Source organism: Oryzias melastigma, linkage group LG21 (genome assembly GCF_002922805.2).
Source record: "Oryzias melastigma strain HK-1 linkage group LG21, ASM292280v2, whole genome shotgun sequence".
In the NCBI taxonomy this organism is placed as follows: Eukaryota; Metazoa; Chordata; class Actinopteri; order Beloniformes; family Adrianichthyidae; genus Oryzias; species Oryzias melastigma.
This window is the reverse complement of record NC_050532.1, coordinates 27,970,327-27,992,511: the sequence shown is the minus strand read 5'-3', so window position 1 is coordinate 27,992,511 and position 22,185 is coordinate 27,970,327. Positions and strand designations below refer to the sequence as shown.

General features: G+C 48.6%; 3 protein-coding genes across 6 annotated transcripts in view; 2 read left to right on the top strand and 1 right to left on the bottom strand.

Annotated features, from left to right (window-relative positions):
- The window catches only part of wdr4 (WD repeat domain 4), a gene marked incomplete in the record, with an annotated part of 3,737 nt that extends 1,956 nt beyond the window's left edge, over positions 1 to 1,781 (top strand). The window contains 5 exon segments of the mRNA XM_024287090.2: positions 67 to 180; positions 252 to 316; positions 457 to 643; positions 1,022 to 1,091; positions 1,172 to 1,781. Of these exon segments, the coding sequence (XP_024142858.1) occupies positions 67 to 180; positions 252 to 316; positions 457 to 643; positions 1,022 to 1,091; positions 1,172 to 1,356 (621 nt within the window).
- Positions 1,782 to 2,077: 296 nt separating this feature from the next.
- Positions 2,078 to 10,280, bottom strand: slc37a1 (solute carrier family 37 member 1). Of its 2 annotated transcripts, none has more exons than XM_024287083.2 (20): positions 9,979 to 10,280; positions 8,898 to 9,062; positions 8,685 to 8,766; positions 7,595 to 7,697; positions 7,432 to 7,510; positions 7,226 to 7,361; positions 7,079 to 7,155; positions 6,829 to 6,995; positions 6,700 to 6,749; positions 6,293 to 6,367; positions 5,396 to 5,518; positions 5,168 to 5,258; positions 4,963 to 5,025; positions 4,804 to 4,889; positions 4,674 to 4,722; positions 3,942 to 4,015; positions 3,712 to 3,790; positions 3,351 to 3,448; positions 3,202 to 3,266; positions 2,078 to 2,582 (listed from the first exon to the last, which is right to left on the bottom strand). In XM_024287083.2, exons 2-20 carry the CDS (start codon positions 8,951 to 8,953, stop codon positions 2,567 to 2,569), a joined length of 1,569 nt encoding a protein of 522 aa, XP_024142851.1. In that variant the 5' UTR covers positions 8,954 to 9,062; positions 9,979 to 10,280; the 3' UTR covers positions 2,078 to 2,566. The 2 variants fall into 2 exon arrangements, with proteins under 2 accessions (XP_024142851.1, XP_036065510.1); XM_036209617.1 differs by lacking the exon at positions 9,979 to 10,280 and adding an exon at positions 9,799 to 9,957.
- A 1,825-nt stretch (positions 10,281 to 12,105) lies between these two features.
- On the top strand, positions 12,106 to 21,009 carry LOC112155449 (ribosomal RNA processing protein 1 homolog A). Of its 3 annotated transcripts, XM_024287075.2 has the most exons (16): positions 12,107 to 12,328; positions 12,573 to 12,655; positions 12,891 to 12,948; positions 13,015 to 13,100; positions 14,049 to 14,110; positions 14,189 to 14,318; positions 14,807 to 14,871; positions 14,944 to 15,113; positions 15,528 to 15,628; positions 16,196 to 16,293; positions 16,623 to 16,642; positions 16,718 to 16,867; positions 17,088 to 18,037; positions 18,987 to 19,142; positions 19,353 to 19,419; positions 20,706 to 21,009. In XM_024287075.2, exons 1-16 carry the CDS (start codon positions 12,205 to 12,207, stop codon positions 20,909 to 20,911), a joined length of 2,526 nt encoding a protein of 841 aa, XP_024142843.1. In that variant the 5' UTR covers positions 12,107 to 12,204; the 3' UTR covers positions 20,912 to 21,009. The 3 variants fall into 3 exon arrangements, with proteins under 3 accessions (XP_024142845.1, XP_024142843.1, XP_024142844.1); XM_024287076.2 differs by lacking the exon at positions 18,987 to 19,142 and having other exon boundaries at positions 12,108 to 12,328; XM_024287077.2 differs by lacking the exons at positions 18,987 to 19,142; positions 19,353 to 19,419 and having other exon boundaries at positions 12,106 to 12,328; positions 20,706 to 20,890.
- The last annotated feature ends 1,176 nt before the right edge of the window (positions 21,010 to 22,185 follow it).

The window sequence follows — 22,185 nt, the reverse complement described above, 5'->3', positions numbered from 1 at the left end:
AGTTGTCCTACAGGGACGTTGGTTATGCTTGTGGGGGTGTTGATCCCAGTCCCATGTTTCTGTCAGGACGGGACCGTGAAGCTGTGGGAGTTCGAGTCCGGCCGTCAGCTGCAGAGCTGGGAGCTCCAGGAGGACGGGTCTGCAGCCGAACAGAACCAGGACCATCCTGCTCCAGAACAGGTCCGTCCTGCAGTCTCTGCATGTTTTTTCCAGGTTGTTGTCTGAACGCTCCGATCCTCTGCACCTCCCAGAATGCAGCGGTTTGCCGTGTCACCAGCTCCCCGGATGCTCGCCACGTGGCCGTTCTGTGTGAAAGGTGAGGGACGCTACACCCCTGGACCTGCAGCTCCTCACTGAACCGATCCGTCAGAACCCAGTTCCCGCGGTGTGCAGAATCTTTAGGTTCTAGACGGACTCGGCTCCAGAAACTGCAGTTCTGTTGGGTTCTGTCTGCAGAGACTCCGGCCGTCATTTGTTCCGTCTGGACTCGGACGGAGGGTCCGGTCTGGGCCCGCCCCGCGTGCTACCCCTCCCCCGCTCCCCTCTGGACGTGAGCTTCGACCGTGACGGCCGGCTGTGGGTTCTGATGGACTCCTGTGAAGACCCGGTCCAAGTGTTCTGCTGCAGACAGAGCGGCTGGCAGGTACAGCGGAGTAGCTGGTGGTTCGATTCCTGTGTGGACCTGTGGTCCGCCGGGTCAGACGTCTGGTCGGGTAGATTGTCCTAGAACTGATAGTCCATGAGTTCTAGATTCTGTGAACGTAGCAGAAACACTTTAGTCTTCTGTGCCTCAAACGGTGCAGACGACACGAACAGAACCAGAACCAGACCACAGCAGCAGATCAGGAGGACATCTGGATCTCTGGTTCTCCTTTTGTAATGGTGGAGTTCTGATGGTCTGTTTGGACCAGCATGTCTCCAGTAGAACCTCTGATCCCACAGGCTCTGACGAGCTCACCTGGATGTGGTTCTGATCCAGAACAAAGGTGTTATCAGCTGATCACATGTTCTTCTGCCCCAGAGCCTCGGGGGGGGTCCTGACCTCAGCCGAGTGACGGAGCGTCTGAAGTCCCACTGGACCCCGGCTGAAGGTGAGACTCGGCTCCGGTCAGAACCGGGTCGGGGCTCGGCCCGGTTTCAGGTTTCACAGCTGCTTTGTTCTCCGTCCCAGCGTCCAGGAGCTTCCAGCACCTGTTCAAGGTGAGCTACGACAACGTGACGTCGTACCTGCAGAAGAAGCAGCAGCGGCTGGAGGAGCAGCTGAAGAGGAGAGCGGCGCAGGAGGAGAACGGCGGGAAAAAGTCCAGGAGGGAGGAGTCCGGGCCCGAGCACCGGACCGACCCGGACAGCGTTTGAGCGGGACGCGTCCCGGTTTCCTTCAGAACAAATGAAAGCTTCCTGCTGGGGCTGAACCTGGACCAGTTCCAGAACCACAGGAGGGTCTGAGGACTTCTTTAGCCGACCCGGTCCAGACCCGGTACCAAGCTCTCAGAGGAAGTCTGCAGGAACTCTCCTGATGGATCTTCTCGAGTCTTCATTTAGTTTTTTTATTCATGAACGTCGTGGAACGGTTCCATGAAGCTCCAGAGTTTCACTCCTAGAAACAGAAACCCGTTTCTGCTGACAGAACCCTTCCAGAACCAGAACCTTGTATGCGAGAGGAGCTCTTTGATGCATCTGTGATCATTAGAACTTTGTTTCATGATTGAAGGATCAGAGAATCATTTCTTCACCTGAACTTTTGTTTTGAAACACAACAATAAAGTCCCGCCCACACCTGTGGAGGCCTCACCTGATCCTTCTATGAACCCAGACTCTGTCTGGAAGAACCTTTTCAGAACCAGATTAACTCACCAGAGGAGAGGGGGACAGTTTCTGCAGAACATCCATGAGATTAGAGTTCTGGTTCAGAACCAACGTCAGAACAATAGAATCCTGGTTACAATTCCTCAGAGCTTCAATTTCATCTGATTTTTAGGATTTAAAATGTAAAGAAAAATGTACAGAGGTCCATCAGAACCAGCGTGGTTCCACAGCCATGAGGACATTGAGCGTTCGGACCACAAACGACACGCCGGAGGAGAAAGGCCACATTTATTTGTTCCCAGAAACTGACCACGCCCACTATGGGTCTTTGTAAACAGAAATCAAGTGCAAAGTCAGAAAACCAACAACAAACAAGGCACACAAGCGCACGAGTCTGTGCACGTGAGACAGCACGGCGTCTCAGCACTCACAGGAAGTGACCTCACAGGTTACGCCCACAACCTTCATGATTGGTGTGGACAGATCCACAATAAATTAACAAAAGACCACAATAAATAAAAAATTAACGAATCCTTTCATCCCTGATTCTGAGGAGGACCGGCACAAGTCCACGAACGGAACCAGAACCACCTTCAGCGGGGGAGGGGGGTACAGCAGCTTCTTCATCACAGACAGAGGAAGACTCCACGAACGGATCAGAGGTTCTACTGAGTCCAGCTTCAAGAAGAAAAGCCCGGTTTGTGTCCACAGGTTCTGGTCAGCGGGCTGAGGAGAGGACGGTCCGGACCGGCAGCTCGGATCAGTGTTTCTTCAGCCTGAAACACAAGCAGGAAGTGGTGAAGACACAGCAACACACAACGAAGTCACAAAAACATACAACACAGAACGAGGAAGAAACCCACAACGCCGCACGAATACACGAGGTCGCAAACACACAACAACACACAAACACACAACAACACACAAACACGATGCTCACAAAACGCTCAAAAATACACAAGGTCACACAAACAACACAAATACACAACAACAGCACACAAACAATGCCACACAATAACACAAATACACAACAACACACAAACACAATGCTCACGAAACGCTCAAAAATACACAAGGTCACACAAACGACAAATACACAACAACGCATAAACACACAGCGCTACACAAATTCACAAACACAAAACAATGCAGCACAAACAACACTCACAACACACAATAATCAAACTCACAACAACACTCACACAAATCCACAAGATGCCAAAACGTTTCCACAGCTCATCACACACGGGCAGAATGCACCAACGCCACGACACAAAGACGTTACCATGACGACACGCACCCCCACCCCCACAGGGGTTGAAAAGAGTCTCTGCTCGACATTCGCTCACGTCACATGAAGGATCCTCCAAACACCAGAACCAAAAGCAGACTTACTCCACTGGAGAAATCGGACCAGATTTAGACGACGTCATCTCCTTCGTCACGAGACGCAACAACAACTGCACAACGGACACACAAAGAACAAACATGAGTGTTTCCTGTTCAGGGTCCACAGGGGGAGGAGCTTAAAGCCGTCCACTGACCAGCAGGGCGAGGAAGTCGGCTGTCATCAGCATGTAGAAGACTTTATCCCAGCCGCTGGCAGACAGCAGCCCCGCCAGCAGGGGGCCCAGTGCTGCACCTGAACACAAACGGGGAGGAGTCTCACCTTTACCTGTGAGAAGACCCGACTGTGACCCCGCCCACCATGAAAACAGGAACTACACATCCTGCTAAAGCGTTTTAGTCAGGGGGGGTCCTGATGGAGCCGCATCCCAGACAGGATCAGCTGATCGGTGCTGGTTTCTGACTGGTCACATGACACGTGCAGACCGACTCGCCGACCTCTGGAGGATCAAAGCTGCTGGTGCACGGCGAGCTGGCGTGCACGTGTAGAGGACTCACCTACAGACCCGGTCCCGTCGATGATGGCGGTGACGGTGGACAGAGCTCTGGCGTTTCCCTTCAGGCTCTTGTGGGTTCCCTGAGGACACAGAACCAGAACCGCAGCTGAGAAGAACCGCTCACATCGGGTCTGAACAGAACCGCTCATGTCAGATCTGAACAGAACCGCTCATGTCGGACCTGAACAGAACCGCTCATGTCAGGTCTGAACAGAACCAGGACAGGCTTACCAGGTCGGCAGACACCGCGGTGGTGATGAGGGCGTACGGGCCGTTCACCAGACCTCCAGAGACCAGCAGCATCCCTGCAACCACAGGAGGGTCAGGAACCGGACCGCCTCAGCCAGAACATCCACAGAACATGGACCTTCCACTAAACTTCCTCTAGATCATTTTGGCTTTTTCCCTGTTTTTGGCTAATTTGGAATTTCACTAATATTTTAGCTGCTATCAGCTTCACGTTTTTAGTTATCAATTTCAGCATCTTCAGCGGCCACACTCATCTTCCAGCATTCACACTAGGATCATCACAGGTAATGTTATATATCTAGTTTTGAGAATGTTTGAATACTCAAATGTTTGAGTATTCCTTTTTCTGTGAAAATTACAGAAATAAATTATTAATTATTAATTATTTAAAATGTTGCTATGAGTGACTTTCTGGAAAACCATAAATCTTTATGTTTAGGTTGTGATTGTTACACTTTTACTGTTAGCCTGCAAACCGACCCGGGGGCCGGGTGTGGCCCTCACAAGGAAAAGTTTGGGGACCCCTGCTCTAAACAACTGGTTCTGCCTGTTTGGTTTTACTGGATTCTTCTGGTCTTTAGTTTGATGCAGAACTCTGGATGAAGACCCAGAGTCCAACGGGTCAAAGTTTCGGTTCCAGAAGCTCAAAAACGCAGATCGGGTTACTTTTGTTAGCCGTTAAAGTAGGAGCGGTTCTGAGCGGGATGATCTCACCGATGGTTGGACCCAAACCGAACTGGCTGATCATGGAGAACCCGTAGAGCTGCAGAACAGAACCGGAGCAGACAGTCAGAACAAAAAAACCCACGAGCCGCATGGGGGGGTCGGTCACGTGCACACTCACTGTGGGGGCGGCCAGCAGCAGCATGACTGCGCACGTGGTGGCCCTCTTTCCCAGTTTGTCTGAGATCACACCTGCCAGGATCCCGCCTGTGTGGACAGGTGAGCACAGGTGTGAATGCGGGGGAGGGGAACGCAGGTAAGAGAATGGAGAAGCACCTACCCACAATTCCCCCAACGTCAAAGAGAGTGGAAAGGTCGCCGGCTCTCTTTGCATCCAGGTGAGCTGAAACAAAGACACCGGTTACAGCCGGCTCACCTCCGTTACCATGACAACACGCTGAAGCCTCATGTTTCTGCATCTGCTGAGCAGCTCAGGCTCTTATTGTGAAGGCCAGGACTGCAGCTAACTTCCTGTTAGCACTCACCTGCTTTAGTGATGTAGAGCGGCAGCCAGAAAAGGAAGGTGTAGCTGACCAGCTTAGCAAACAGGAGACACAGAGAGAACTCCACCACGCCCTGCGGAGGAAGACAGCCCCCATTATCACGGAAACAGACGCCGCTGCATGACGACACGCCTCCACAGGTACACGGATGCACACGTCAGGATGAGAGGAACTGCCATCGAGGGGCGGGGCCATGAGAAGGTCACTTACTGGTATCCGCAGCGCGCCCATGAAGCTGATGGCGGAGGGCTCGGCGCCGCTCTTCACCACCATGACGGGCTGCGCGGGGATGCAGGTGTCATCCTGAGGCAGCAGCAGCTCCGTGTCGCAACTCTGGACCGGAGCACACACACGGATCAGGAACCAGAACCAGAACCGTTCTCAGTACAGGAGCTTCTGGGGTCAATCCAGTCTACACCTTCATGTCCAGCTTTCCCTCCCTCCTCTGATCATCGTGACCTCTGTCACCTGTTCAGTTGAAGGTGAGTCTGTCAACCAATCAGAAGGAGGTTGGGCCTTAATATGCTGGTGTGGTTGAATCCAGAACCAGAACCGCTGGAGTCTAAAGCAGCTGCAAGTTTGGATCCAGAAGGACTAATCTGTAAATGAGCTGAAGATCCAGCAGGTTCTGACCCGCTGACCTTTCCTTTGCTCTACCTGGAAACATAAACCCATGACAGGTGAGAGTCGGGAGGGAGAGAGTCCGGCAGTCCACCTGACCCCGGAATAATCCGGAATACCGGGAACGTCACGGACCACCGACAGAATCCCTGCTGGTTCAGCCGAAGACGTTTTTAGGGTCATGAAGACCGGCCGGGGACTAAGTTCAGTGAAGAGACTCTGGATCTGGGTCTGGACCAGGGTCTGATCTGGACTGAAGGTGGATTTAGATCTGGATTTTTCCCGAGTTCTTATTTTCATTTATACACAACAAAAAAAGTTTGTTTTTTTCCAAAGAGTTAGAAAGCCCCTCCCTCAAATCCAAGCCCTGATGTGAAGACTGGAAGCCTTCATGACCCGGCGGAGGAGGACACCCCCCCAGAGGAGGACACCCCCCCCAGAGGAGGACACCCCCAGAGGAGCACACACCCCCAGAGGAGCACACACCTGGGTTTTGTTGTCCTTGTACTGCAGGTACACCTGTGTGTGTCCTTTGGCTCCACTCCAGCATTTGGTCTGAACCTGGAAGAACAGGATTCTGTTGGAGACGTTCCTGTGGAGCTCTGTAGCTGCCTCAGCGATTATTTTATTTTTGATTATTATGTTTTTAAAAAAACGTTTTTATGTAACAAGTTATTATGATGGAATAAAGTTGGAACTTTTATCAATAAAATATGAATTCTTAATAATAAAAGCTTTTTTGACAGAATAAAATGCATCAAATGTCATCAAACAAACATTTATCCATGAACTGAATCCAACTTTTGAACCGAGTTGAAAACTAAACATTCCGATTGGAGCAGCAGAACCCGAGAAGAACCACAGCAGAACCACAGAGGAGATGGTCTACTCACGCTCTGAACACCTGGAGACTGAGCGTTCATGGTCCGCAGGTCGTTGGGATCTGCAGGAACAAGAATACGAATGATGTGCATTCTTTAGTGATGTTATGCTGGTCTGTTCCCTAATCCGGAGGAACTCACGTTCGATGAGGAAGAGGAAGCAGACCCCCCCCATGGCCATGATGATGAGTCCCGGGATGATGAAGGACAGCCCCCAGTTGGAGGAGACCCAGTGAGCGGCGATCAGCGAGCCCAGGATGTTCCCCACAGAGGTGTGGGAGTTCCACACCCCCATGATGAGTCCTCGCCTAAAAGGGGGGGGTGAGGGGGTCATACATCATTAGGGGTTGGCCTTCGTCCCCCCACCCCCCCTCCTTCAGGCTGAGCTTACCTTCCTTTCCCAAACCAGTTCCCGATGCAGGTCACCACACTAGGCCAGCCAGTGGTTTGGACCAGGCCGTTGACCACCTGCGTCAGGAGCAAAGGACACCATCAAGCTGCGCTCGTGCACGGACGGGCGTGCACGGTGTGTACTCACCTGCACAAATATGTAGAAGCTCAGGCTGTGGATGTTGTAGATGTAACCCAGACCGAAGAGGCAGGTGAAGACGCCGCTGCTCAGCATCCCCGCCGTCAGGTACAGCCGGATGGGCAGCCGCTCGCCGATGATGCCGCTGTGGAGGGTTGGAGAAGACGTCAGCCTCGCGGTGACCACCAGCAGGTAACATCCTGAACCCGGCTCACCTGAGGTACATGCCGATGGCGTAGGCGCACAGGAAGGAGTAGTCCATGGTTCCCAGCAGCTGCTTGTAGTTCTTCTTGTCTGAGGACACAAACTCTAGAACTGAGGACTGGAAACATCCGAGTTCTGTCCGGATCGGACCGTCAGTCAGAGGCGGATACCAACCGAAAGGTTTCCAGCTGCAGTCCGAGCTGGAGCGGAGCAGCAGCGAGGACGGATCCTGGTCTCTGGACGTGATGATGGCCGAGCAGTTCTTGTGAAGCTCGCTCTGCCGGAGAGGGAGAGAAACATTTACTTCACTGTCAGACGGCGGCGTGGAGTCCGCCAATATGGAAGCGTTTGTGACTCATAATTCAAAAACAAAAGTCAATGCTGGAAATGCTTTTTCATTTTCACAATGTACCTGCTTTACTTGGCTCTTAAATAAAATGAAAAAACTTTTTTTTTCTTTTTCTTCATCACTGCTCATTCTGTGACATAATTACATTGACAAAGCCGATGAAGACTTTTTCATCTTCACAATTCGCCCATTAATTATAGACGAAAAGATAAATCTCAGCTTGGAGCACGTTCCTTTTTTCCCTTTTCTCTATATCAGGAGAACGGGATGTCGTCTGTTGACAGCACAAACCAAAGCAGAGGAGGAGGAGCTCGGACGTCATGGTGGTCCGCCCCTTGGAGCTGCTGACTCTAACTGATTTATGGGACAGTTATTTTGCGGTGAGATGTGAAAATGAAAAAGCAGTCTTCATTGGGTTTATCACTTTAATTATGTCACAGAATGAGCGGTGGAGAAGAAGAAGAAGAAAAAAACGTTTGGAGAATGTCTTTTTCATTTTAATTAAGAGACAAGTAATGCAGTTACATTGTGAAAATGAAAAAGCATTTCTGTTTATGCATTTACATTTTTTATTTTATATTTCTAATTGAATTTTTGTACAAATTTACTGAAGAACTTTTTGAAAATGAAATACCAAAGGCCCTTTTCTTTGTTATTTTAATTATGATACAGAATGAGTGGTGATGAAGGAGAAAAAGGAAAAGCTGTTTAAAGGATTGCTTTTTCATCTCATTTAAGAGACAAGTACTCTGTGAAAATGAAAAAAAGCATTTCCAGTATTGACTTTTATTTGGAATTATGAGTCACAAACACTTCCATACCAGAACCCTCTGACAGAACTCCAACATCTCCATCCTCCTGTTCAAACTTCTCATCCTGACGTCCTCCACCACACCCTCAGGTGAGCCACGTTACCTTCACGATGCTGATGGGTTTCCTGGACAGGTGGAAGCTGGTGTACAGCAGGAAGGTGAGGACGAAGGTCAGAGCTCTGTACCTGCGGGTCCAACAGAACCGAGGAAAGAACCCAAATATCAGAGTCAAGTTCTGGAATTCTAAACTTCTTCTGGGAAGCTTGGTTCTTCTTGAGACTGTCCTGCAGCGGTACCAGAACCTGTGACGACTCACCACTGGTCCTTGTTGAGGGACGCCAGCAGTCGGACCCCCGGAGGAATTTGCGCCATGTCTGGACGGTCTGGATGAAGCTCTGGGTCGGGCTGACGGTTATCCAGACATCATGTCCACTGCACTGCGTCCCAGTGGACCTCAGGAGAAGGCGGGACAGACGCGGTTCTGAAAGATAGGAGAGAAGCAGACCTCCATCAGAGACCAGAACCATGAAGGAGGTTCTAAAGGTTCAAGCAGGTGTGACGAGTCACAGGAAGCAGCGGTTCTGATCCACTGTGTGTGAGTCTTTGTCCCTCAGGAGCTTGAGGGATACTGACAGAGTCATCAGGGGTTCTGAAGGTCCAAACCAGTCCAGAAGATCAATCTTGTGGACTGGTGATTCTGTCAGATTCTCGGGTGTGTTTGTTCATGAGGTCTCCAACTTCTGCGTCATCCCGTCTCTGGACTTCAGTTCTTTCCTTTGATGTTTCTGTGTCCCGCGCGCCTCTGTGAGGATGATGATGGTTCTGTTGGACCTCCAGAACCAGAGATGACTCTTTGACCTTCAGCAGCTTTCATGCTCCGCCCGGGACCGTCACGAGGTTCGGTACTACGGGTCACGTGATCCGGTTCAGAGTTCTGGCTCTTTAACGCAAATGCAGCAGGTGTCGTGACGTCACTGCTTCCTGGTTCTGGACTGACGCGCGGTCAGGACACCGCTGTCCGAACCGAACCTGTGGTTCAGTTTGATGTGTGATCATACCAAACATGGTTCGGTTCGGACAGCGGTTCTGGAGTTCGTTCATATTCAGGCGGTCTTCAGATCCGGACCGAACTGTGTCTGCCTCAACGCGGTTCCGCTCAAATAAATACATGAAATAATGAATGAATATAATAAACCCAAATGGGCTTAAATCCGAACCGAGACCGAGTCAGGTAGGAACGAAACCCCGGAACCGGCACGCGCTGACGGTACCGACGCTTTGACCAGCGGCTCTGGTCCCATTGACTGGACCGGCGCCTCTCGGGTCTTGGACCGGGATCCGGATGGGTCCCGAGCCTGTATCCAGAACCGGGCCTCTGTTGGAGCTGCCGAACTCACCTTGAGTCCTGACGCGGGTCCGTCCGGGAGTCGACTTCCTGGTTGACTGGGAGCGCGCAGCTGGCACTGCGCGCGCACACGCACTACTCTGACGTCACCGTGGTTCGGCTCCGATTCCGAAGAACACACTTGATGGTACCGAAGCCAGAACCTGACTGGACCTGAAATGACTGCAGCTGAGTCCCTTTTAATGTGAGACAGACGGTTCGGTTCTGGCGAGGGTTCGAATCCCAGCTGGTTAAAAGTGTTCAGGCTTCTCACTTAAGCCCCGCCCACTGCCACCTTGCACAGGTAGAAGAGTTCAGAATGAAAGCTGGAGTTCTGGTCCTCAGAACAGATTCAGAAACATCTCCAGATGTTATTCCTCATCATCATCTTCATCATCATCTGTCTGTGAAGGTGAGAACAGACTCACCTGTTAGGATGAAGGTGAGAACAGACTCACCTGTTAGGATGAAGGTGAGAACAGACTCACCTGTTATGAAGGTGAGAACAGACTCACCTGTTAGGATGAAGGTGAGAACAGACTCACCTGTTAGGATGAAGGTGAGAACAGACTCACCTGTTGGGATGAAGGTGAGAACAGACTCACCTGTTGGGATGAAGGTGAGAACAGACTCACCTGTTATGAAGGTGAGGTTGTGGTGAACCCACAGGAACCTCATGTTCTCTCCAGACACCCGGAACCTGCAGTGGACCATAATAATCTGGATTAGATTAGGATCCAGACTGCAGTGCTGCGGATTCATAAATGAACTGAATTAAAGAAACATTTTTTAAGGATAAAAATGTACATTTTAAATTCAGTTTCACATTTTTTGAGCCCAAATATAAAAAGTTCTACAGCGTTTTAACTCTGCTGAGATTAAACAGGATTTGTCGATATAAAGTCGTGTTTTTAGTGTGAGGGAGATCTTAATCTCCGCTAAAGTCTCGTCAATAAAGAGTTGGTTTCCTTTGAACAACAGTCTGTCAGAATATTATCTTTTAATCCAAATCTCGTTTTTGTATTTATTGTCTGAAGAGAAGCAGCAAAAGAAATGAAAGTTTCATATTTGACTGAAATGATAAGAGAGATTGTTCTTTCTCTTTAAATAGAGTTGTTCATATTTTCTCATCTCTGATGATTTTACAACGTTTTACCTGCAACACAATCGCGAGGAAGTTCAACTGTCAGTAAAAATGTTGAACTTTATCGTCTGAGTTTTCATTTTGGGTCAAATGTGACAGTTTCTGAACTCCTGCAGGTTTATGTTTACCTTTGAATTTACTTTGGGATGAATAAACATTTCATTCATTCATTCATTCATTCATTCATTCATTCATTCATTCATTCATTCAGTCCTTTCCATCATGGCTGTTATACTCTAACTTTGATGACATCCTCAGAGAACACACATTTTTGAGGACATGAATGTGTTTAAAAACTCAGATAATAATCCCAGAAATAATTCTGCGTTCACTGCATTCATTCAAACTCATTGTTCACTTAGAAATATGATTTTTTTGTCTTGTGCAAATAAAGGAACGCATAATTTAAGGACGGATAATATAAAATATATGTAAATACATAGAAATATATTTTATATAATCCATTCATAAATTATGTATTATTATTAAAAAACAGACTGTTTATAAAGCACTGGGAAGCTTTATTTTAAGGAAAAATAAACATTTCGTTTTGAAATCTTAAAACAGAAAAATGTGCTAATAGTTTATTTATTTAGCTTTGTTTTTCCTACATCTTTTATGGTTTTAAATGTCACTGATGACATCAAATAAATCAATTTACTTTCTCCTCTCTTTATTTGGGTAAATGCTTTTTTTTTATTGCATCCGCCTCTGACATTCATGTTCATGCTTTGGACTTTTCGGAACCAGCTCACAGGTTGGGTCGGAAACATCTGGCTGGCCACCAAACTCATCAGACTGCATTACCCATGAAGCAGCGCGCCGCTACGTCACAGCCTCTTATCATACACACGTTTGAAATTGAAAACATTTGACCTGAATTTGATTAATATACAGAACAATAAGTGCGCGGGGCTCCAGAACCGGTCAGTGGAGTCTCCCGAACAGAACCATTCTCCTCTGTCATTGTAAATAACGTTAAACTGGAAGCGAAGGGGTGGAGTCAGCGCCGGAACTGTGACGTCATCCAGCCGCGCCGCCGTGTGGAACGTGGGGAAAGTTTTAGCTCTGCGTGCACGTGAAAACCCCGCGAGCATGGCGTCGATTCAGCAGCCGGAGGTCCTGCTGGCCCAAAGACTGGCCTCCAACGAGAAACCCGTCCGGACCAAAGCTCTGCGCAAGCTCAAGAAGTACATCAGCGCGCGCGAGGGCGCCGCAGGTGAGCCCGCTTCAGTTCTGGTGCCTCAGAACCCAGGGGGGGCTGGTTCTCCGGTTACCCGGTTCTGTAGTCACCCGGTTGTTTGTCACCTGAGTCACGCGCCCGAACCGCGTAAACATGGCAGCTGGAGCGCGCGAACAGGTTCAGGAAAGTTCTCTGATCCAGGGTCAGGTGTCAGAACCAGGACAGGTGTAGCGGTTCTGTGGTGGATCCTGGATGAAGGTTCTTCTTGTTCTGCTTCCAGGTGGACTCTCAGCCGAGGAGCTGCTGAAGCTCTGGAAGGGCCTCTTCTACTGCGTCTGGATGCAGGACAAGCCTCTGCTGCAGGTCCGTACCACCACATCCCTGAAGGTCCTTCAGGGTCCCGGGGTCAGACGGGATCATTGTCCTGTTCTGAAACTGAACCTGAGGTTCTGTCCATCAGTGAAGGCAGCTCGTTCTTCCCTTCCTGTTCTTCTGAAGATATTTGTATCATCTTTGGCTTCTGAAGTCTGCATGGATCTGATCCAGGAAGAGTTTGTAACCATGAGGATCATCCTGACTTCTGATTGTGTTTCTGCAGGAGGAGCTTTCCTCGCAGATCTCCAACCTCATCCACAGCTTCCAGAACCCCCACAAGCGTGAGTAACCTCAGAACTCTCAAACCGATGAAGACTCCTGTCGTGACTCTGGCTGCTCCCCTGCAGAGCTTCTGTACCTGCAGAGCTTCCTGGAGACCATGAAGCGGGAGTGGACCGGCATCGATCGCCTGCGGATGGACAAGTTCTTCCAGGTATCTGCTGAGTCAGCAGGTGACATGTTTTCTGAAGCTCGTCTCTGTCAGCGTCAGAGATTTAAAGAACAGATCTAAACTCCAGGTCAAGCTCTAAGGCAGGAGAGTCAAACTCAGTCACACGAGGAGCCAAAATCCAAAACACACCTTAGGTCGAACAGGATAAACATTTACTGAACACTAAAACTACATTTTAAAACTTTAAAACTGGAATTTTTAACATAATTATGAACTAGATATACTATAGCACTACCTGTGATAATGCTAGTGTGAATGCTGGAAGATGGATTTGGCTTCTGAAGATGCTGAAATTAATAGCTAAAAATGCAGAAGCTGATAGCAGCTAAAATATTAGCTAAATGCTAAATTAGCCTAAAAAACATTAGGTTAGCCAAAACAGATAGCGTGTAGCTGAAAGAAATAGCTAAACTTCAAAATAGCCTAAAAAACTGAAAAAAGCCTAAATTAGCTAAAATAGCTAGCGTGTTCCTGAAATATTAGCTAAACTCTAACAGTTTAAAAAATCTTAATAAATACAAAAATAGTCCAAAAAGCTAGCAGAATGCCATTTTTTAACTTTAAAACAACATTTTTAACATAATTATGAATAATAAAAAGGCAGGAATATTATTCCAGAATAAATCCACTTAAAAACCTTAAATAACTTTCAATATTTTACTCTCATAAAAATATATTTTGTCAAAATTCTACAAGTTAGAAATGAGCTCAAGATAACATCGGGTCATTAATAACAATAAAATAAAATGATCTGGAGTTCCGGATAGAATTACCTGGAGGGCCGGATCCGGCCCCCGGGCCGTGACTTTGACAGATGCTCTAAAACGTGTCAGGTGGCCCGTCGGGTTCTGAATGGAGGACATTCTGGGTCAAAGTTCTGGTTCTGAGCAGATGACCCTGAAGCCCTGAAGAATCTTGGTCTCTTTCCAGTTGATCCGCTTCATGTTCCGACAAACCTTTGAGGCTCTGAAGAGAAGCTCCTGGGAGAGCGGGTAAGGTTCTTAACACATGTGTTTCTACGGACACTGACCCGGTTTGAATCAACCCGGTTCCTGTCTCCGCCCCCCCAGGGCAGTGACCGGGTTCCTGGAGCTGCTCGGCTCTCAGCTCCTGCAGAGCGACAGTGGAGCGCCTTCCGGACTCCAGCTCCACGTTCTGGAGCTGTACCTGACCGAGCTGGCCGCTGTGGGCTCAGCTGAGGTAATACACTGGACCACATGACCTGCTGACACCAAGCACAGCGGACCAATCAGGTTTCAGGGATCCATCTTTAGCTCCGCCCTCTTCTCCTATGAGATGAGGGTGGTGTTGGGCGGGGGGATTCTAGAAGTTTGGATCTCTGATGATGCATTAAGCTTGGAGACCATCTAGCGTAGTTCCTGGGGTTCCAGTTGGGTCAGGTTCTGACCACCTCAGGTTCTGACCCACCTGTGTTGATCCTGATGTTGGTCAGAAACTTAATGATGAACCTCTGATCTCAGTTTTTATTTGGATCCTGGAGCTGCCTCTGGTCCTTCTGTGAGTCTCAATATCTAACCAAGACTTTGACGGTTCTGAAGAACCGATGTTCTGGTACTTTAGGGTCTGTCCGTTGTTCTGTTGGGTCTGCATCATCACTGGTTGCGGTTAGTTGTTCTGTTCTGATCCAGATGTGAGTCTCCACCAGATCTCTGCCTCTTCTTCTGCAGCTCACCGCCGATCAGAACCTGACCTTCATCGACCCGTTCTGCAGAACAGTGGCCAAAACCAAGAAGTAAGTCCTCTCCGCCTGACCCGCTGATCCTGGGGGTCGGTGGACTGACTGTTGGTGCTGCTGTGTCTTCAGTCAGATGCTCTTCGGCGCCATCTGCAGCCGGATCTTCAGCCCGATCATCGACCAGGCTCCCTTCGCCGTGGAGGACCTGATGAGGGAGGTGTCACAAGCTGAGGACTCGGAGGAGGACGAGGGGGGGCAGGAGACCCAGAGTGGGAGGAGCCGAGGAAAACTCGTCAACGGTACGAATCTGAAGACCGGGACCAGAATGTTTTGGTTGGTGTGATCCATGAAGTTTCATTCAGAACCTTTGATCGGTTCTCCAGTTTCTGAGGCAACTGAGCTGTGAAGCTGCAGGAGACTGGACTGTTCTGGTTCTGGTCCATCAGGCCCGGCAAAGACAGAACTTAAGGCTGCTCAGTCACTCTGAGGATCAGAGTCCAACTGGAGCTCATGATTCTCCTCTGAGCAGCTTTGGTTCCTCCTCAGTGTGTCTGCTGGAGTTTGAGTCCATTCTGACCCGACTGCTGGTGTGATCCTCCTCTTGTGTTGTGATCCTCTGGTGTTGTGTTGATCCTCTTGTGTTGTGATCCTCTGGTGTTGTGTTGTTCCTCTGGTGTGTCGCTGGTTTCTTAATCTGGTTTTGGTTCGTTCAGGTAAAGGCTCCAGTGATGGAGTGGATGAGGAGGAGGAGCTTCTTCATTCAGAGCTGGATTCCCAGCTTTCAGGTGACGAGGACATCGGACCAGTCTTACAGGTAAGGGGCGGGGCCTTATGGATTTGATTGTCCTGGACCTGGACAGCTGTCAGAACTATGAAGAAGATTCATGAGGATTACCTGAGTCGGGACAGGAGCAGAGCGGGTCTTCGTTTGTCTGTAGTGTTCGTAGAAGAGAGTCTGTGTGGTGATAGTGAGGTCATTGGAGGTCATTGTGTAACTGTTGTTAACTTGTGTTTCCTGTAGACATTTACATTCATAAACCAAACTAAACCACAAACTGTATTGAAGAAAACAAGTTTTGCATCATAAATGAAAATAAAAGATGAAGACCCCCCCCCCCCCACACACACACACACACACTCTAAGCCAATGAACAGACTGGCTGCTTCGTGGGGGCGGGGTTAGGCGTGACCAATCAGAAGAGATCGGGTCTCCAGTGGTGGAGGGGGAGAGACGGAAACTGAATGTTTTCTCTAAAACGTGATCTTTTTGTTCTTCGTATTGAAACCCTGAAGTATCTGAGATTAGGATTACCTGATCGGATTAGATCATGCTGCAGCTGTAGTCGGACGATGACGGCTGAAGTTCTTCTGGTGTTTCCAGTTCGATTACGCCGCTGTTGCAGACCGGATCTTGGAGCTGGCGGGTCGAGGAAACACGCCGGGTCGGAACCGACAAAAACTCTACAGGATCGTTAAAGTGTGAGTGTCTACTTGGTTCTGATCCGTGTTTGTCTTTGCTCTTCTAGTCCATCAGTGTTTAAATGCTTCAGGGTCTTAAATTGGTTCTGGTTCTGCCCAGGTTCTTGAGTGTTAGTATGTAGAACCTGAATGAGAAACTCTGACCCGCTTTAGTCTCTTTACCTGCTGTCTGGCCCGAGGCTCATCTGGCCGGGCTCCAGAATCCTGTTGGGTTCTGGTGGCCCGTTGGACTGAGATCCTCCTCTGAGGCTCCTGTTAGAACAGAACTTTTATTCCTGGTTGAACCGGGTCAGAATAATCCTGTGCTTGTGTTCCATGTGCGGCTGCAGGCTCAAGGACCTCAGTGAAGGTGAGACCGTCTGCATTCACAGCTCAGTCCGGTTCTGATTCCAGCCTCTGGTTCTGACTCGGTTCTCCCGCTCAGGCGTGTTTCCTCAGGACGAGTATCCGGAGGAGGTCTCCACGGACGAGGACGACGACATGTTCGGCAGCAGGAAGAGGATGAAGAGGGGGGCCCGCCCGGACCGCGGCAAGGACGAGCCGGCGCCGGGACCGAAGAAGAGTTCTAAGCCAGGTGGGCAGTTCAGCTGCTGGTGTGGATCCGAACCTGCAGCGGATCAACCGCAGCTTCTTCACAGCTGGGGTTCTGGAGGAGTTGAACAGAACCTTTGTTGCTTTGGTTCTGTTGGTGCCGATGCTGTGAACTCTTCCTCTGATCTTTGTGGGGTTCGTGTAGCCGGGCCGGGTCCAGTTCTGCCAGAACTTCTTCTCAGCTGCGGTTTCTTTGTTTTCAGGAAGTGACGCATCAAACAAAAGCGAAGAACCGTCAAAGGATGCCGGGAAAAAGAAGAAGAAGAAGAAGAAGAAGAGAAAGAAGGAAGTTCTGGGAGATAAAGCGAACTCTGAAGACCCGACAGCAGCAGAACCAGTAGATGGTCCAGAAGGTTCCTTGGAGGCGGAGCCTGCAGATGAGGCGGAGCCTGCAGAGGAGGCGGTCCAGGAGCTTCAGCTGACCTCGGCTCCGGCTGAAACAGAGAACCTCTCTGAGGAGGATGGTTCACTGAAGAAGAAGAGGAGAAGGAGGAAGAGGAGGAGCAAAAACAAGGTTCTGGAGGTGGAGACCAACCTGGAGGTGTCAGCAGAGGAAACCTCAGAACCTCCAGAGTCCAAAGATGAGCCCACAAACAAAACTAAGAAGAAGAAAACCAGAGCTGGATGTGAGGCTCCGGTTAACGGCTCGCCAGCTTCTGATGTCGCCGCAGGCGGCGAGGATTCATCGGAGGACGGTCCGAAGAGGAGGAAGAGGAGTCAAAGCGCTGAGGAAGGCAGTCAGCAGGAGACCGCAGGAGCCTCACAACAGACGACTGATGCCAGCGCGGACACGAAACCTCCAGAATCAGGAAACTCCGCCCCTCTGAAGAAGAGGAGGAAGAGGAGGAAAGCACCAGCAGATGAAGAAGTCGGAGGAGATGCAGAAAGCCTGCAAGCAGACGACGAGAAAACAGAGGTTACCATGGCAACGCCAACAAAGAAGAAGAAGATGAACGGACTCCAGAGTCAGACCTCGGAGGAAACCGGTTTGAGAGTCGAGATGACACCAGCTGACCGCCAGGAGGTCAAGAAGAAGAAGAAGAAGAAGATCATCCCCGTGGAGTTTGAGTTTGAGGTGGACGAGATGAAGGAGGAGGCGGAGTCAGCAGGAGGCTCTGGAGAGATGGACGCCAAGAAACACCAGCAGGTCAAGGTGAGTCAGAAGGTCCAATCGCAATGTACTGAAGGTCCAATCATGATGTTCTGAAGGTCCAATCATGATGTTCTGAAGGTCCACTTGATGTTCTAAAGGTCCAAAAGCCCGTCGGTATGTTCTGAAAGTGCAGTCTTGATGTTCTGAAGGTCCGGTTATGAATTTGGATTGAACTTTATTGACATCACAAAGGATACAATCATTTGTTAAGGCACCACAAAAAGTTGCTTGAAGAAAAAACTTGAAATTTACTAAATAAATTAATATTACAAGTAATAAGTTAATAAATTAATAATATTGGATTTTGACAAGTAATAAATAAAAAAATACAGAATATTAAAAAATAGTAATACAAATACACACACACATGCACAAACACATATATTCCTATAAACATACATATACAAATACACACACACACATATATTCATATACCCACATAGACCTACACATATATTCCCATAAACATAAATATCCAAAGACACACATCTCCAATGTCCACATTACACTAGTGTCATGTCTGATGTCTGGAGAGGAATGATCTCATGTCTACACCTGGAGTGTCTCAGTCTGCAGCTGAAGCAGCTTTTCAGCCCCACCAGACTCTACTGTCCATGATGGATCTGAGTTTGGTCAACATCCTCCACAGCGAGCAGCACAGAGCTGGACCTCTGTTCTTCTTGACCCGGTCAGAGCTGCTCGTTTCCCAGCAGACATTGTAGCTCGGCGCCGAATCATAGATTCCTGCAGATTCCTCAGGAGCTGGTTCTCCGATCAGCATCTAAAGCTGATCAGATCGATCTGGATCAGATTTTAGTCCGCCTTTAGAACAGTGAGAACGAGACGAGCAGAACCGCAGGTCCGATTCCCTGGCGTCTCTGAGAAGAACTCGAACCAGAACTTTTCTTTGAGCTGCTCCTCAAACCGAATCTGTTCCTGCTGGTCTCAGGTTCAGAGAGCTGCAGATCCGGGCTCTCCTCTGAAGACCGGAACCGGTTCTGGATCAGGGTCCGACTTCGTGTCCTTTAAGACCAGGACTGTGGTTCCGAAACCTCTCTTCTGCAAGACCAGGACGGGGCAGGTCACCCCGCTCTCCAAGAAGAAGGTACAATGAAGCTGGACCAGTGAGCAGCTGTGGTAGAACCTACTGACGGGTCAGCAGAACCACAGAGAGAAAACCGACGTTCTCAGAGTTTCTCCACAGATTGTAACGTTCCTCATGACTTCTCCGTCCTGCTGGTCCTGAATGTTTCGGTTCTGATCGGTCCGTATCTTCTTCCTGTCATGTGACCCGTTTGCTGCTTTGCCTCCACAGAAGAAAAAACCGGCCCGGTCCGAGCTGAAGAAGGTGACCTTCGGCCTGACGAACAACCAGACTGCTGGTGAGAACCTGCATGTGGCTTTGTTTAACCGGATCGGTCCTGTTCTGTTTGAACTGGGCCTCAGGGTTCAGCGGTTCTGGGGACCAAAGAGTCCGATTGCTTCTGGATTCTGTGAGGTTTCTGTGTGCTGGTTCCTGTGAAGATCCACTGAAGAACCTGCTGGTGTTGGGAGGAGCTGCAGATCCCTCTCTGAAGTCTCATGTTCTGAACCGTCTCAGTCGGGTTCGGGTCTCAGGTTCTGCTTGTGAGTCCAACCCACAGATGTTCTGTTGGAGGTTCACGGTCTGAGCGCGCTCAGTTTGAAGAAGCAGGGACCGGTGATCAGAACCAAGTACCGGGTTCTGGTCCTGGAGATCCATCACCAATGTTTCTGATCAATTTCAAGTTGTGAACTCACCTGGTGCAGGTGTGCATCAGAGAGTGGGGGAGGGGATCTGGAAAACAGGTGCTGGGGGGTCGGATCAGAATCTTCAGAACCCAAGAGAGAAGAAAGGGTTGAATTTAATGAACGTTTCTTCATCTCAGCAGAATCGGACTCGAGTTCTGCAGTCTTCACGTGCACACGCCTCGTGCACCTTAAAACACAGCAGATTTTCCTCATTGAGGTTCTCTGAACTTCCAGTTAGTGAATCTGCAAACGTGAATCACGTTTTCTTCACTGAAGAACGATCTGATCCAGGATCCGTCTTCAGGCGGGAAGTTTGGACCAAAATATTCAAATTCTTCCATGAATCTGATCTCAGGGAAGCTGCAAGTTTTCACGCCAACACCAGATCCGGCCCTCCGGGTAATCCTATCGGGCCCTCCAGATCATTTTATTTTATTGTTATTAATGACCCGATGTTATCTTGTGCTCATTCATTACTTGAATTATTTTGACAGAATATCGTTTTCATGGAGAGTAAAATATTATCTGGAATAATATTCCTGCATTTTTATTATTCAGAATTATGTTTAAAAGTTCCGTTTTTAAAGTTTTAGAGTGTTTAGTAAATGTTTATCCTGTTCCTTCCGTGATCTAAGGTGTGTTTTGGGTTTTGGCCCCTGTGTGGTTGAGTTTGACACTCCTGATCTACAGGGTTGGTCTTCCTTAGAAGTTCTTGGTTTAGTTCTGGACGGAGTCCTGGTCTGGATTTCTGAGGTTTCTCAGAACAAACGGCGTTGAATGAGTATCTTTGAGTTCTTTCAGGTTCTGGTTCTGGTCTCCTGGGTTGGTTTTATAAACTCCAAACTGTCAGAAGTTCTGCTGAAGGTGCTGATCCGCTCACTTCGTCCTCTCCCCGCAGAGTTCAGGAAGAGCGACCGCAGCTCGCTCCTGAGTCCAGACGGGTCGTCTCGAGTGCCCTTTGACCCGGAGCAGAAACCAAAGTTTGGCGTTTTGAAGACTCCTCCCACCACGCCGAAGACCAGCAAGAGGCGTTCAAAGACGAAGATCTCCAGTACTCCGAAATCCACACCCAAACGGCGCCCCCTGGCCTCAGACTTCTTCTGACAGAACATTCTCTGATGTCGGATCTTCAGGACTTTGAAAGGACATCGCTGTTCTCCTGTTTTGATTCTGTTTTAATAAAGTTCTTCTTCCTGTTTTCACGCTCATGTCTGTGTGGAAATGTGTCTGATCTGATGGAAAACAAACCTGTTCCTGTCGGCAGGTGAGGGCTCACCTGGCGAGCTGCTCAGCCACAGGTGTGGAGGAGGCTCCTCTGTGAGGAGAAACAGGAAGTGAACATTTTCAAACAGTAGTTCGATTCTTCTGGATGATCTGAGACAGAATTAATCATGTTTGATTTAGCTTTTTTTCAAATATTTTTTTTAAATATAACAAAATAAAACATGATTAAAATAAAATCACATGAACCAAACTGACTCACACCCTGCAGGTTCACCCATCACAATGTAAAGTAATATCCCAACATTTTTAAAGTGATGGAGAAGAAATGATCTGAAACTGATTGAGGAGATCTACTGATCTGTTCTCCAACACTGATCCTTCATTTTTATACATTGTGACAGACGGCTCCAGACGGACCGCCGGACTCATCTCCATCATGAGTTCTGTAAACACACGAGGTTCTGCTGAGGTTCTGGATTCATGAACACGTTCCAGACACCAGTTTGGGTTAGAAGGAACTGCAGAGTCTTGGTGAGCAGCAGATGATCGAACTGTAAGGAGTTCTGCTGCTGATCTGGATGAAGAAAACGTGAGTATGGATGTAGAAGGGATTCTCTTGACTTTAACAGAATTAACTCAGTGATTTTGTGTTTTAGAAACACATGATGTAGTCATGAAGGTCGATGATCCGGTTCTCCCGTGGTGTCTTTGGGCCCTCGAGGCCGGACGTTCTTTGATTTTCTCTGCAGTTCCTGGAGAATTACTCCTTCATAGGCGTGCACAGCCGAGCGTGCACGCGGGATCTACTTCCGTTTTATTCGCTGTTTCATATAAACAAAATCAGCGTGAAACACCAGAGATAACAGAAAGGTGGAGAAAAGAAAAGGTTAAAAACAAAAAAATACAGACCTTCATTAATCCTTCTGCAGTTTTTTGACAGATTTTGTCAATTTTGTTATTCATGATCGTAGACTGTATATAATTTTATGTTCATGATGGATATTTAAGAAACTAAATAATTCAGGAAACTTGTAGACAAGAGAATCGTGTGTTCTATATGCAGACATACATGAAGTCTTTATACGGAATAATAATTAATCAAAAATATTAGCCTGAATTAAGCATAAAGTACAAAGTGAGGAAATCTGACACTA

Bases quoted from the DNA above. Each gene is read 5' to 3' on its own strand.
- slc37a1 (XM_024287083.2), bottom strand. From the start codon at position 8,953: ATGGCGCAAATTCCTCCGGGGGTCCGACTGCTGGCGTCCCTCAACAAG. The intron at 6,368-6,699 runs GTGAGTAGACCA...CTGTTCTTCCAG, and splicing joins AGTCTCCAGGTGTTCAGAGC to GTTCAGACCAAATGCTGGAG. The intron at 3,267-3,350 runs GTCAGTGGACGG...TCCGTTGTGCAG, and splicing joins CCGACTTCCTCGCCCTGCTG to TTGTTGTTGCGTCTCGTGAC.
- LOC112155449 (XM_024287075.2), top strand. From the start codon at position 12,205: ATGGCGTCGATTCAGCAGCCGGAGGTCCTGCTGGCCCAAAGACTGGCC. The intron at 12,949-13,014 runs GTGAGTAACCTC...GCTCCCCTGCAG, and splicing joins CTTCCAGAACCCCCACAAGC to AGCTTCTGTACCTGCAGAGC. The intron at 16,868-17,087 runs GTGGGCAGTTCA...CTTTGTTTTCAG, and splicing joins GAAGAAGAGTTCTAAGCCAG to GAAGTGACGCATCAAACAAA.